General features: G+C 42.0%; 1 protein-coding gene across 1 annotated transcript in view; it reads right to left on the bottom strand.

Moving 5' to 3' along the window:
• Window positions 1-13,819, bottom strand: part of SLC45A4 (solute carrier family 45 member 4) — a 47,921-nt gene that overhangs the window by 14,206 nt on the left and 19,896 nt on the right. The window contains exon 2 of the mRNA XM_010221736.2: window positions 9,536-10,157. Coding sequence (XP_010220038.1) covers window positions 9,536-9,779 — 244 coding nt within the window. The 5' untranslated portion in view covers window positions 9,780-10,157. The remainder of the gene's footprint in view (window positions 1-9,535; window positions 10,158-13,819) is intronic.

The following is a 13,819-nucleotide window of genomic DNA, read 5'->3' as shown; positions in this document are numbered from 1 at the left end:
ACAATCATTTCTAAGTCACCTGATGCAGCGTATGGGAGACGCCAGGTATTCCTGCTATGACTTCTCCTTGCCAGAAAATGCCTGGCTCTGCGAGGCTCCGAGGCCTGACTTTCCAAATCGGGAAGCGAAAACAGGGCGAATGCTGCAATAGGATCCACTACAAGGAAGCTGCTCCTCTGTAAGGAATCACCCGTTGGGGCACCACAGGCATCTAGTGGGTTTGCATCCTTGTTTTCTTCTAGAGCAGTCGGTTTCAATGCGGATTTGGTAGCTGGCAATTTGATGCTGGTTTTCCTGACACCTCTGTGTACTCCGAGCGTGTGCCCTGGATCACCAGCCTCTAAAGGAAAATGCTTCTCTTGATCCTCTGCCCAGGGCCTGTTAGAGGCCAAGAAGAGGCCTGGAAGGCCTCTAACTTGGTCATAGAGCAGTCGTGTGAGACAGAAACCACCAATTCCCTAGATTTAACAGAAATTCAGACTTCATTCCTTCTGTTTATGTAATCTCTACCAGGTATCTCCATCCTGTTTGGATAAGGGGGCATTTCGAGGTTGAAACAACTTCATAAAGCACCTACTCTACAAAGGGATCAGGCCAGGTGAGACAGACGCTGCCGTGACACTAGGGTCATTTGAAGACCTGCTCTTCTGAGTTTTTATGGAATTTGATGCAAGGTGGAACAACTTCCCAAGCTTCGTCACCAAAGGAGAAGGCAACAGAGGTGCTGGTTGTCTCTTCAGGGAAAAAATCTGTGCTGTTTTCTGACCATCACTACTCAAGCCTTCATCCAGAGGATGAGTTATTGAGGGGTTATCCGAACCAACACAATTAAGATTTGTAGCCTGACTTACCCCTGCTAAGTCAAATGGATTCATATTAAATTTTACCAGCTAGCCAAATCAGCAGTTCAAAACTTTTCCAATAATGCCGCAATGCTCTCCCCTTCACCGTTGCCAACCTCCATCACCAGAACCCCATCAAAACAGCTGAGAAGTTCCTTTTCTCAAGCAAAGGAAAGGTAATTGCCTGCTGGGAAATTCCCCAGGTGGCAATTACTTCATGATAAAGCACATGGAAACACTATCATGTTTCATCTGTTTTCACTAAGGGCATAGCTGCCTCTAAGTCGTAGGTGAAGGTCAAACACAACTTCTCAACAGCATAATGAAGCTCAAACTATCACCAAGAAAGCCATTTTTAAGCTCATGGTACACACATTACCAGGTTCCCCTAAGGTGCTTGCTCTCCTAGAGTATGTTTAGACAGAATATGCAGCAAGATGGCAAGAATACCTTGGCTGTATTCCAGCTTTTGCAGTAGAGATGGAGACCTTTGGGCCTACCTTGCCTACAACAGCTTGTGGGTTGGAAGTCTAGTACGAGTGGGAAGCAGGAGCTGCAAGGTGACCCAATGACACAATGCAAGCAAGAAGTACAAAGAGTATCAAAGAAAACTATCTCATAAAGCCATAAGATGTGAAAGGATTTCTTAAAGCCATTGCCTGATATTCAGATTTTAAAAAGGTTTTTTTTTGCTTATACTTTAACACAGTCCCATAAGCAGCCTACTGCTACTAGTGTTATTAACTAGTCCTTATTTCTGCTGCTTTAATAAATCTGCTAGGGACAGAGTAGAACAGGATATTGAAAAAGGGAACAGAGAGGTCAAAGCTTTGCAGATTCTGTAAGCGCACTCTGAAGTCATCCCAAAAAGTGTGATCTCTCTTCAGTCTTGGCTATTCAAGACAAAAGAAGGCTGTGGGCTGGGTAGGAAAGGTTTACTAGCAGAAGGAATATCTATATAAGAGAAGTCCATTCCCTGCTTAAAAAGTGGTAAATTATTTTTGGAGGCCTAAGGCTCTGCTTACAGATCACGGACGGAAATGCCAATCTCTGTAGAAAAACAGATTTGAAGAGCAAAGAGAGCAACAAAATTAGACCTTGCTTTTACATCTCCATCCTCCTCTGACAGCTGACAGCGTGCGTGCCTACACCACGTGCTTTGTCTTGCACGTTGCATTTCTTCTGTTTGTCCACAGCTCTCAGGCCCGTTGGTGCTTTGTGTTCGCGATACCTGGTTACTCACGCTCACCTCAAATGGCAGACTCTCAAAAGGAAACTTCTTGTGGATTCAAAGGAGCATTCTCACATGGAAGACTGACTAGAAACATCCCGTAAGCTAAAAAATATCAAGCCAGCTCTGTGTGAACATTCCCAGAGACATAATTAACGGATCAAGAACTTTGGATAAAGATATGGAAGGATGAAAAACAGCATGAACAGCAAGTTCAACTTACTTGAGAAGCAACTTCTAAGCAGACCTTTTTCTGTCAAAGAAAAGGAACAAAAAGTTACCTACTAAACAAACATGTTTCATGCTGTGGGTGAATCCTGTGAAATCCTTTACATTCAACTTCCTTATCCTTGCAAGGCTCTTAATCCAAAATTGCAGAGTCTGGAAGATCTCAACAACAGCTTGAATCCTCATCTCACTCCAGCTGAAAATCTGCCATGCCTCTACAGCCCATATTCAAAGTTATTTAAGGAAAAAACAGAACTTTGTCATAAGAAACAGCTCTAAGTCATGGTTATTGCACAACTGCCTGTTCATGCGGCGCTTTCCTTGGTTTGGAAATGAAGTATGAACCTGTACTGCCTGCAGGATGAAAAATCCTGGAGGGTGGCATAGCTCCATCACTTTAAAGATGCCGTAAGTAAATTGTCAATCTAACCTTCCACTAAACACATGTGTTCAAAAACTGTGCTGACGCTGGTTTTAAGTCAAAAGTTCCTTCATGCAAGAGAAGCGATTTATATGCTTTATACAAAAGCATGTATTAAGAATTTACCTTTTGGTAAAAAGCAAAAAGTTCAGTAATATCAAACTTACACAACCCCTAGGTCTAAAATTAGTCAGTAACTAAAAAACGATGGGTGCAAACGTTTTCTAGAGCAATTAACATCTGCCTCAAAGGCACAGTATTTGCAGTTTTATACCTACCACCACTTGAGATCTCAATACAAACTTTAAATGACCTTAGAGACAATAACTTCAAAGGTAACGGTGCTGAAAAGCACATGCAGTTAAACTACCACTTGTTCCAGGCTTTCTTGATCCATGGTAAGTTCAATTCTTGTCCTTAAGTTGGTTGTGTTACATCCCCCCTCTCAGGAGAGGTCAAGCTTTCAAGCCATTAATTCCTCCAAAATGGAATTTTCTGGTTCACCTCCAGGATCAAATGCAGCTATGCCTGGAAGCCTGAGTGGAGCTGGTATATGCAAGAATTTAATTTTGAGAACCAGAGACAGTCACACAAACATATTTCTTCAACATTAAGTGTAAAGAATGAGGATATGTGATAGAGGTGTGAAATTTGATGGCTTGAGCTGACCTGAAATAAAGAGCCAAGATGTTTTTGCGTTCAAGAGATTCCTCCATCTGCATGGGTTTTGGCAGCCAGTCAGCCTTTTCCTATCTGAATCACAGGCAGCCTCTAAAAGCTCATCCAATCCCTTCGTTTCCCTCCCTCCCAACCAGATCTTTAAGGCTTTTAGATTTCTTTTGATCTCAGGCTTAGCCTTAGAAAGACTATCCCCCTCCACGTTGATTTAAGCCAGCAATTGATACTTTAATTCCTTTGAAGAAACATCCCTAAAAGCTAACTGATCTTCAGCATTCCATGCTTGGCTTCTAACGGCAGCTCTGTAATCTCTCGTCCACCCACGCTCATTCTTCCCAGGCAGGTATCAATGCTACAGTTCAATAGGGAAACCATCGGCTTCCTACTGAAGTTCACCGCCTAATTTTATACCTATTTAGGACAACAACTTGTCAGCGACCACTGTGAGATTTCTCAAAATCAGGAGTTCATAGCATTGCTTAATATCCTTTTTCCATCCTGGCAATTGCACATGAACTAGATTTCAAGGCCCTTAAAGCACAGCCTGGCTAATCTTTAGGCTGGGGGAATTTTATATATTGAATAAAGCGCTTAGCTACAACATAGGAGGAAAGATTTTGTGGTGAAATGACAGCCCCAAACCCTAAGCGACTGCCCTGCATGTAAAACACTTCAGTAACTCTAGTATCCTTTGGATTCACGGGTATGTAAGGAAAAAACCTTCCTTCTCCACACAAAAATCACCTATTGTATTCTGCTCTGCTTAGCTCAACCTTTCTCTTTATTACAAACTATTAATTTGCACTGAAGGGTTCAGGTTCCTGAAATATCCTGAATATTGCTTAGAGTTATTGCTTAAAAAGAACATTCTGTACAGGGTTAAGCTTAAAACCACTAGCTTGAATATTTAATGCTAGACTAGCTCATGTTTATGAAAAGAGCCCATGACCTCTCACAACAATGCAATGTCACCAGCAAGGTGTTTGCATAGGAAATACATTTAAAAAATGGAAGTTATTTTACACAGCATTAGACTTGATACACTTGAGTGTCTGTTTGCTGGGCAATATATGCCCATCTGATGCAGTCCTTAGGTTAAAGGACCCAAATGAAATGTTTGTTCCATATAGAAACAACCGTATGTTCAAGTCATGTCAGGAAGGTAAAACAGGAGAGGGAAAATGTTTGTTTTCCTTGAGCAAATATATATTGTTTCTTTCATAAAATCACAAGATTAATTTATTTAATAACTGATGCAGGGCAGTGAGGAAGAGTTTGGGGCCGACAACCACTTCTGAGCCTATTAACTATTCATAAACCCTCAGCAGCGCTGAGAAAAGCCTTTGGAGCAATAGGAAAGGCAAGGCTTTTACCATCTTAAATTTAAAACATGAAATTTCACATTTATGGCAATCACCCCACCTCTCATATGCCATACATCAAGGCTTGCACGCTAAAAGCCGAAGCCTTACAACACAAGTGGTACCTGAGTTACACCTCAAATCATCCAAAGGATGAATATTCACTTATAATTTTAAGTGTTGTCAGCAGAGGTGGCAGAGCCTGATTTTATTGCCCAAATTGCTTTTAGAAGCTGACAGTTTCTCTAAGTTTACATCGGGCCAGTCACCAGCTTCGCCTCACCAGACGATCTCTAGGTCTCTTCCAACCCCAACCATTCTGTGAGTCTGCAATTCATTCAAAACACTTTGCAAAAACCTTTCCAAACCATGGCCAAATGCTGCCCGAGCCCTTCTGAACAGGCAGCAGCTTTAGTGATTTAATCTCTACAACCCAAGCTCAATAACGGAAGAAAATACACTGTCAGTTATAAACAATAGCAGGCATTTTAATTCCCTCTCCCAGATAAGCAGTGTTAAGTACCGTCTGTTTCCGAAGGCAAAGGCCTCCCCGTGCACTAGGGAGTTTTGTAATATACAGTTGAAATGGCAGTTTACACAATGGTTGAGGTTGGAAGGGACCTCTATAGATCATCTAGTCCAACACTCCTGCTCCAGCAGGGACACCTACAGTACGTGGCTCAGGGTGCCATCCAGGTGGGTTTGAAGATCTCCAGAGAAGGAGACTCCACAACCTCTCTGGGCAGCCTGTGCCAGGGCCGTCACCCTCACAGGAAAGAAGTTCTTCCTCACATGGAGATGGAACTTCCTGTATTTTAAAATTTATGCTCATTACCCCTTGTCCTGTCACTGGCCACCACAGAGAAGAGTTTGGCCCCATCCTCCCTATAATCACCCCTCAGGTACTTCAGCATGTTGATCAAATCTCCTCTCAGTCTTCTCTTCTCCAGACTAAACAGGCCCAGCTCGCTTAGTCTTTCCTCATACGATAGATGCTCCAGTCCCTTAATCATCTCCGTGGCTCTGCGCTGGACCCTCTCTAGAAGCTCCACGTCCCTCTTGTCCTGGGGAGCCCAGAACTGTCCCCAACACTCCAGGTGCAGCCTCTCCAGAGCTGAGGAGAGGGGCGGGATCAGGATCCCCTCCCTCAACCTGCTGGCAACGCTCCTCCTGATGCAGGCCAGGATCCCAAAGATCCCTTTCAAGAGAGACATTTTTACCTTTCTCAAGTGAAAGCTCATGTGCTGTTGCATCCTGGAGTTACATATTACATAGTTCTGCAATTCCTGAAGTTATAATTTGTTAAATTATACAGCCATAATCCCTACATCTTTATCAATTGTAGAGAATATCCAAAATTGCAATAGGAAATCACTTGGTTTCTCAAGCACCCAGGGCTGACATAAGCAAGCAAACCTGGACTAAAGTACTGAAGGAACTGGCAGTTTGCTTGCTTGTTAACATTTTACTCCTGCTTGGGAGGAACCACTGCTTGAACGGGTCTCTACAAAGAGTTAACAAAGATTCACAGAGGTTAAAACTTAAGAAAGCGCCTCCAATACCATCTCAGCTGGAGTCAGGTTGCCAACACTCAGGATATCTGCAATATTTTTGGATTCTCCAAATTATTCTGAATATATTAGCTGCTTAATTTTGAATTCCTAAGCTGCAGATAGTGAATAACAACTCAAAGAGCAAGTTGGAATTAGAAATGTGCACTATATGTTTGGCGTGTTCTTGTTGCTAAGCTACTAAAACCAAGTTATGACTACAGGACTGTTACTAATTTATAGCTGCATTTCTAAAAAGGCCCTGCACCATCAACCTAAGCATAGCAATAAAGGCACAGATTAAAGTCATAAACTAGAATTTATTTTGGTAGTTGTACAGCATGCAGTGCTTTACAGAGCTTTCTAAACAAGAGCATCTTTCAATCCAGGGAGCTCTCATTGCTAGCTCGAGTTCTTTTGTTAAAAAAAGAAATTTTGGAAAATTGAAACACACTGAGAATTAACCCACTGATGAATTGGATGGGGACTTTTCAAGGCACTGTCTCCTCTAGCTGCTGAGTCTCAGGGCTTTCAAAACAAGTCAGTCAAGTCACTGACCAGGAATAACTAGTGAGATCCATCTAATACCTGCAAGCAGAAAGCGTCTAATACATTAACTGACCTAGAATTGCAGTCTGGCCTCAGAAGAATTGCAGAGAAATTCAGTGACTGAAGATTATTCCGAGATGCAGAATGCAAGTACATGTAGGAAAGCTTAAGATTCAATGTGTATTTGTAAGGAAGAGGCTTTTTTTGCACACCCTTTGACCAAGGCTCGTGTCCTTAGTGAGCATGAGCAAGATCTGCTGGTTGTGTTGCCACCCTTTTCCAGGAGTCCCTTCTCAGCAAGGGTTTCTCAAGCCCAGATTAATATGGCTTGGCAAACCCCTGAAGGTTGCTTTTTATCAAGACAAGATGCAAAGGGAATCTCACCAGCAGTTTAACCGCAGTAAGCGGCCCCTTCAGTGAGGAACAGGCACAGCTCGTGTCGAGGCAGACAGATGTTGAGGTTGATAAAAGCAAACAGAATCACGTAAGAGGTGATTACCAAACAGTCTACAGAAGCCAACCGTGTATTACTTAACCCTTAAGTGAATCCAACACTGCTTGCACATAGCAGAGTGGTAAGGATGTCGAGAAATTTCCAGACCACTAACCTTTGTAACCAGGTAATTCCATTTCCTTATCTATATAGCATATACCTACACGTCATTGCATCGCCACTTGTCTATTTGCCAGCTTCTCCAAAAATGAGAGCTCTTTTCCTCTCTTTCCTCCAAATCTCAATCTTTTTTGGATCGCTGGGGTTAGGAGAGGAAAGGAAAAGATATTTTTCAATTATCTGGAGGAAACAGATTTGCTAGAAGAGCTCACAAAAGAAATAGAAACTGGTAGAGTGCTGAGTAATTAAGAGGATGGTTTATTTATACAGGCTGACCTTACTCATTTGGGAAGGTAAAGTCAGCTCAGCTAGCTTTACATTTTAAACACCCAAGTGCCAGCACAAATAGGAAAGTGAACAAAGTAAAGGTCACTTACAGAAAGGAGGGTCTCCTTGTGAAATGCAGGATGCAAGAATTTTTACCCAGGGTAGGCAGTGATTGAACCAAAGCTGCTGGGACGATTCAAATGACACAAGTCTCTAAACTTTGGCTTACCCAAAAGATGCAAAATCTCCGAAGAGATCACGGACATTAAAAACATTCTGACATAAAGCTGCACGTGTTTGATTCAATGAGTCTGGCTGATCAGAAACCTCGTATTTTGGGGACACTCATAATAGATTTTAGCTAACTTACCAATAGATTCTCCAAAACATTGCTCTGAAAAATAAAGTTTTCAGGGAAGTTGGGAGGAACAGCCCATCAGCATCTCACCTGAGCTTAACATACTGATTACAGACCCACTTGTTGGTCCAAAGTAGACCATTAATTTCATATGAAAACACATTGTTGACTGCAGGAAGAGTGCAGAAAGCAATTTGCACATTGCATGTTCTTCCTCCTCATCTCTTATGCCCTGCTGTCATATCAGTTATACTGGGCGTGATCTAAGGCCAACTGTGGGTATCAGGCAAAGCAAGTAAAGGCATACATATGACATGCATGTTGAATGTATATTTATGCTATGTACACACACATCATTGATTTATTCACACACGGAAGCAGGATCAGTCCAGCTCTTCCATTCACCTTCATGTAGCATTTCCTGCTAATTGAGAGAGAACACGATTGCTAGATTGGCTAAAGATAATGTCAGAAGCTGTTAATACTGTTTGGTGCTTTATCTGGAAACCTAATTATAGTACTCTGCATGAGTCTTAACACCATTACTTCCTACTGCAATTCACATTTTCTCTCCATTTTATTTAAAGCTCTTTGTATCCTGGTAAGGATCTGGAAAATCATAAATGACTTGCTGCTTTATAGCACAACCACACCAGTCCTATGAACGTTTTTACCAGTATCTGATTCAGATAAAATGAGAAGTTACAGAATTATTTGAGGCTTACAAGTAATTTAGGGAAGAAGCTTTCACAAAATTCCGAAGACAAGAACTTCCACAGATCACTAATCCATGTGAATTAAGTTATCTAATCAAGTTGAACAATTTGGGCTTTAAGGAGCCTACATACTACTTAAAAGAATGAACCATGAACACTTGCTTCCTTTCATCAGGTTACAATTGAGTGTTGCATAATACAAACAAGTTTCTTGATAAGGGATTTATGTGTTTAAAGATAAACTAGGTAGATTAACCATGTAAAACAAGACTCACTAGTGGCTTGAAATACAGGTAACATTTCACTAACACCTGGGAAGCCAAATTATACAACTACTTATTCTCAAGTACTATAACCTGCAGCATTTGCCCATAAATTAAGCAAAAGTTCATTGCAAGCATTATAGGCCGGTGCTGCTTGTGGTTTCTAGAATACTTACCTTTTGCCCAAGAATTTTAGAAGCTTTTAGGCTTCCAGGTTTTCCATGTGATCTCAAAACTTTCTGGATTAAGTTTTTATAGGAGGAAGTGATATTGGACAGAATGTGAATGTAGATATGACCACAATCATACAATTAAATCTACTGCACAGTCAAGACAAAAAAAAAGGAAAGTTCATTTTGTATTTTTAGTTTGCAGCCCCCACCTCCTTTTTCCTCTGCCTTTAACCAATGAAAAAGAGGCAAATATGCTTATGTTTAAAAGAAATGAGAACTACTCACCGATCTGTAACAATACGGGTGTTACCAAAGCCGTCTCCATGGCGTAACAAAATTCCCTGCCAAACATTACTGCACCGTGCATCACCCAGAGGCGGATGGGTATCCGGTCTATGGATCCTTCGCTAATGGTCTCCTCTCTGCTTTCATTCTCCTTGTTCTCTGGTTTCTGAAGCTGTGCCACAGGTAGATCTTGAACTTGCATAGATTCCGAGTCAGCATTCTGAGGAGCCATTTTCATCACCATAAAAATATATATATATATTTATTATATCTATATAAATAATATTACCATATCTCCAAGGACAACTCAGGGTGTCTTCTCTTTCAGCTTTTGTTCCTCAGGCAAGTAATGCTTATATTCCTCGTATACAAACAGATATCTTGCAAATTCTTGTACAGGTATGAGACATTAAGAAGAAAAAGCTATTTGGTAGGAATTTCAACATATGGCTTGCTGGTTTACTGTGAGTTAGAGTTAAAAATCCATAATTGCCATTCAGTTAATACCAGTTTCATAATTATTATTGAAGAAGTGCTGAAGTTGTTTTTCTTGCTACACAGAGGTGGAAAGGCGACACAAAGAGGTGCTCCACTGTTAATCCCCATCGAGCGGCTGATTAATCTGCAACAAAAAGCAACCTTTTCAAATATTTCAATAGCATTTGTCAGGATATCGTCCCCCCACCCTCTTTTAACCATAAACCCTGTTTCCTGCTTACTGTTTTCCATTGTCCTTGCTTGGTGCAGGGGCTTTTATTCCACAATCCCTCCTACCCCTGGACTTTCCCTTAAGATGCAGTTATTCCTGATGCTTAAAGGATGCTTAGCTGCACTGTTCCTGCAGTTTGTGGTCCCAAACCACAAATGCATCTGTGATTCTCAGAAGATTTAACGTAAGGCAAACAATTCTGGGAAATTTAACGCCAGTTCCACATCAGAAACAGTTAGGATATTCCAGGGCAGTGCCAGGAAGATGACTCAGACACTGCCAAGTGCTCCTTCACCACAAGGACATCCCAGTTTACACTTCTGGAAGTTGCCAGTGACTTTACAGTCGCGCCTAAGACCCAAAGCTCCCTCAAGAGCCCTTGACACTAGAAAGTTGACCATCCAACCGAGTCGAGAGGTTTTCATTGTGGGAACTGAGACCTTCTTATAACAAAGACCTCTTCAAACCAACATCAGTGAAAATAAAGCCCTAGGAATACACTTTATAAGATCAATATTTAAACGTTTAATGATGAGAAGCATGGAACACCCAGCCATTTGGACCCTCCGCATGCAAGTGCAGGCTACCTTAGTTCAACCTCCTATGAGGTTTCTCAAATCCAGAATAAAATGATGCAAATCTTCCACAAAACATTATTCCCAAACTACATTCCAACCAAGCAAAAACCAGTTTCTCCTCTGTGTCTCTTATCTGTGCCACAAATGTCTCAGCAAGCGTACACATCATGCCATTTACGTGAAAATGTGAATGTTTTCAAGCACTTAAAGAAAAAAATAGCATTTTGTGAACACCCCTTACTGCCAGTATCACTTCAGAGCTGAATCCCCAGAGCTGCTCTTGCATATAATTTGTTTTTTTTTTTTTCCTCCCAGTGGAAAGCACTTTTTTTTTTTTTAAGCATTGCACTGGTCCTACTGTTACACTGTAACGTAGGATTGCTTTATGCAATGCCAAGGTATCCTGCAGAATGGTTTGCTCTAAAACGCTTCATTTACGAGGTTGTCCTTTAGAAAAGAAACAGATAAAGTCCCCTTCGTCTTCCTGGGGCAAGGCCCTCAGATTGGCCACATCCCTATGATGAAGCCGCTTAGAGCCTTTCACCAAGCATCACGTGGCAGCTTTCACGAGGTTCATGAACAGAAACCGAGTGAACTTTTAAGAATCGAGAAAGCAGAGCAGGAAGAGAAACTAAGAGAAATGTTACTCACTGCTCCCTGCGACTTCCTGGGAAACGATCTTCCCATCACGTCTGCAGGTTCCTCCAGAGCATTTTTTCAGTGATTCTCTACGTTTTATGCTGGACAAACCCTGTGCATTTCCCTAGGAAAGGTTTCTTCTTGCTCTTTCAGAGACTGCAGAGTTGAGAGATTTGCCTGCAAGCACCTCCTGTGGGTCCCCTTCTTGCTGGATCTCCCACAGTTGGTCTTCAACCATCTCTAGATGGACCTCCCTGCTCCGCAGGCTCTTCTTGCCCCACAGCTCCCATGGCACAGCCACGATACAGCAAAAACTGTTGCTGCCAGCCATGAATGGTATGGAAGTCAACAAGTTTATTTAAATTTCAAACAGAATGGCTAGAGCCATAACCCTAACACTACAATCAACTCAAAATCTGCCATTTTTCTCCTTCCTGGCTCACCAATATTACTAAAGCTTCCAGATTTGATCACCCCGATGAAAAGTTAATACTACAGATTGCTTTTGAGCGGGTCAAAGCTTTAAACCATGTCAGAAAAGCTACCATGGGGTACTCAGATCACAAGGCCTTTATATTGTTCAAGTTCCAAGTGTATTAACACATAAACAATAAACAGCTCCGAACAAAAGATCTCAAGAAACCCTCCCTTTCTCCACCTACTCACTGCCACCAGGGCCAGCCGTGTTTCGAGTTACTGATTTACAGGTACTTATTCATGTTCTTCATCAGCTCCTTGCTTTCCTAACACCTTTTCTTTCCATCTGTCACAGTCTAGATTTACTACGTTCCTGCACAAGCCAGAGCCCGTTTGCCTCCTTCCAGTAGCTACCTACAGAGCTGAAGTCCCAGCAGAAGGGAGATGTGTGACATTCTCCTACCTTGCTTTAGTACCTGAGGTTTCCTCCAACTCCTTGAATGGCTCTTAGATCATCATAAATATGAAATACTGTGTGCATTTAAGAAAAAATCATAACAGAGGTTCTGGCTGAGTAAAACCTCCAAAATAACATGCTGTCCTAGATGACTATAAAGATTATAGGCTTTTTCCTCTTATGCTTAATTTCCCCTTGTTTCACTGTCCGAGAGGGGTTTGATTCCATTTCCCTGAACACCTCATTTAATAACTAGTTACTGGGTTGCAAGATGAGGGTTGAACAGACCCAGAGCTCCATGCACCAGAGTTTTCTATGCAAGGAGGGTGACCCCAGGCTGGGAACATTTATCCCTGGCCAAGGATAAGGAGGCAGCAACAAAGAGCTGCTGAGACTTGGGCCATCTGAGTAAGACTCTGAGGGGATGCCTGAAAAAAATATGCTTGAAGTGGAAGATGAGCAGAAGGGATTGGATAATTTCAGAGATGGGAATAGTGGATGATAGGCAGAGGTAGACTTTAAAGCTGTATTGAGAGAGATAAAAGAATGGTGTCTTTTAAGCATGCCAAAAAAGCAGTTGCTGTATTCAAGCACAAGAGCAAGAAGCAGACGGGCAGGTTTTATCTAATGCAACAGAGAATGAGTGTTGCATTATGCCAATTTTATGGTGAGCATCACACTCATCTTCTCCCAAGACTTTCAGCTGGCTCCAAGCACACCTGGCAAGAGCTGGAGAACTGCAGCCTCCTGGAAAGGTTTCACTTAGGAGTCCTGTTGTGTTCTGTAGGACACCAAGGAAGGCACATAGCTCCTTCTGCACCATTTTGAGCTAGGAAAACCAAGACTTCATTGATAAGATTTAATACAGCACCTGAGAAATTTCACCTAAGAAATGGGCCAGCATTATTATTTTCTTTAAAAAAGTGGAAAAGTGGGCTTACATTTTACCTATCCTTCAGCCAGTGTCAGCATTAAAAGAACTGCAGATTTTAACTGACAAAATATAAAAGTGTAGAAGATTTTCATCCACAGAAGGTGGTTTAGAGGGTGCAAAGAACATCTCTGGATGCAAAAGGCACTATAGATAGACATATTGCTGATCTTGTGAAGTGCACATGGTGGGAGGTGACTACGCTAGCATTTCTTCAGTATCTAATTGCAAATGTTTCCCTTGGACCTTCGGCCACCTAGAGACAGTGACACAACCCGTAGAGAGGTAGTCAATTTTCAATAAACCAGGCAGGTTGCATGTTCTGAAAGCAGGTGACGTTTACAGGCTACCCAGAGAGGTCGGGGAGCCTCCTTCTCTGGAGATCTTTAAACCTTGCCAGGATGTGACCCTGTGCCACATGCTCTGCTCTGGGTGGCCTCGCTTCAGCAGGGGGTTGGACTAGATGGTCTCCAGAGGTCCCTTCCAACTTCAACCATTCTGAGGTTTTGTGAAAATGAACCTGGAAACAGAAGTTTTATAAAAGTTGCTGAAA

Source organism: Tinamus guttatus, unplaced genomic scaffold (genome assembly GCF_059628265.1).
Source record: "Tinamus guttatus ecotype Peru unplaced genomic scaffold, ASM5962826v1 Tinamus_guttatus_pri_ptg000038l, whole genome shotgun sequence".
Classification (NCBI taxonomy): Eukaryota; Metazoa; Chordata; class Aves; order Tinamiformes; family Tinamidae; genus Tinamus; species Tinamus guttatus.
Note: the sequence above shows the minus strand (reverse complement) of the source record. Positions and strands in the feature narration are given on the sequence as shown.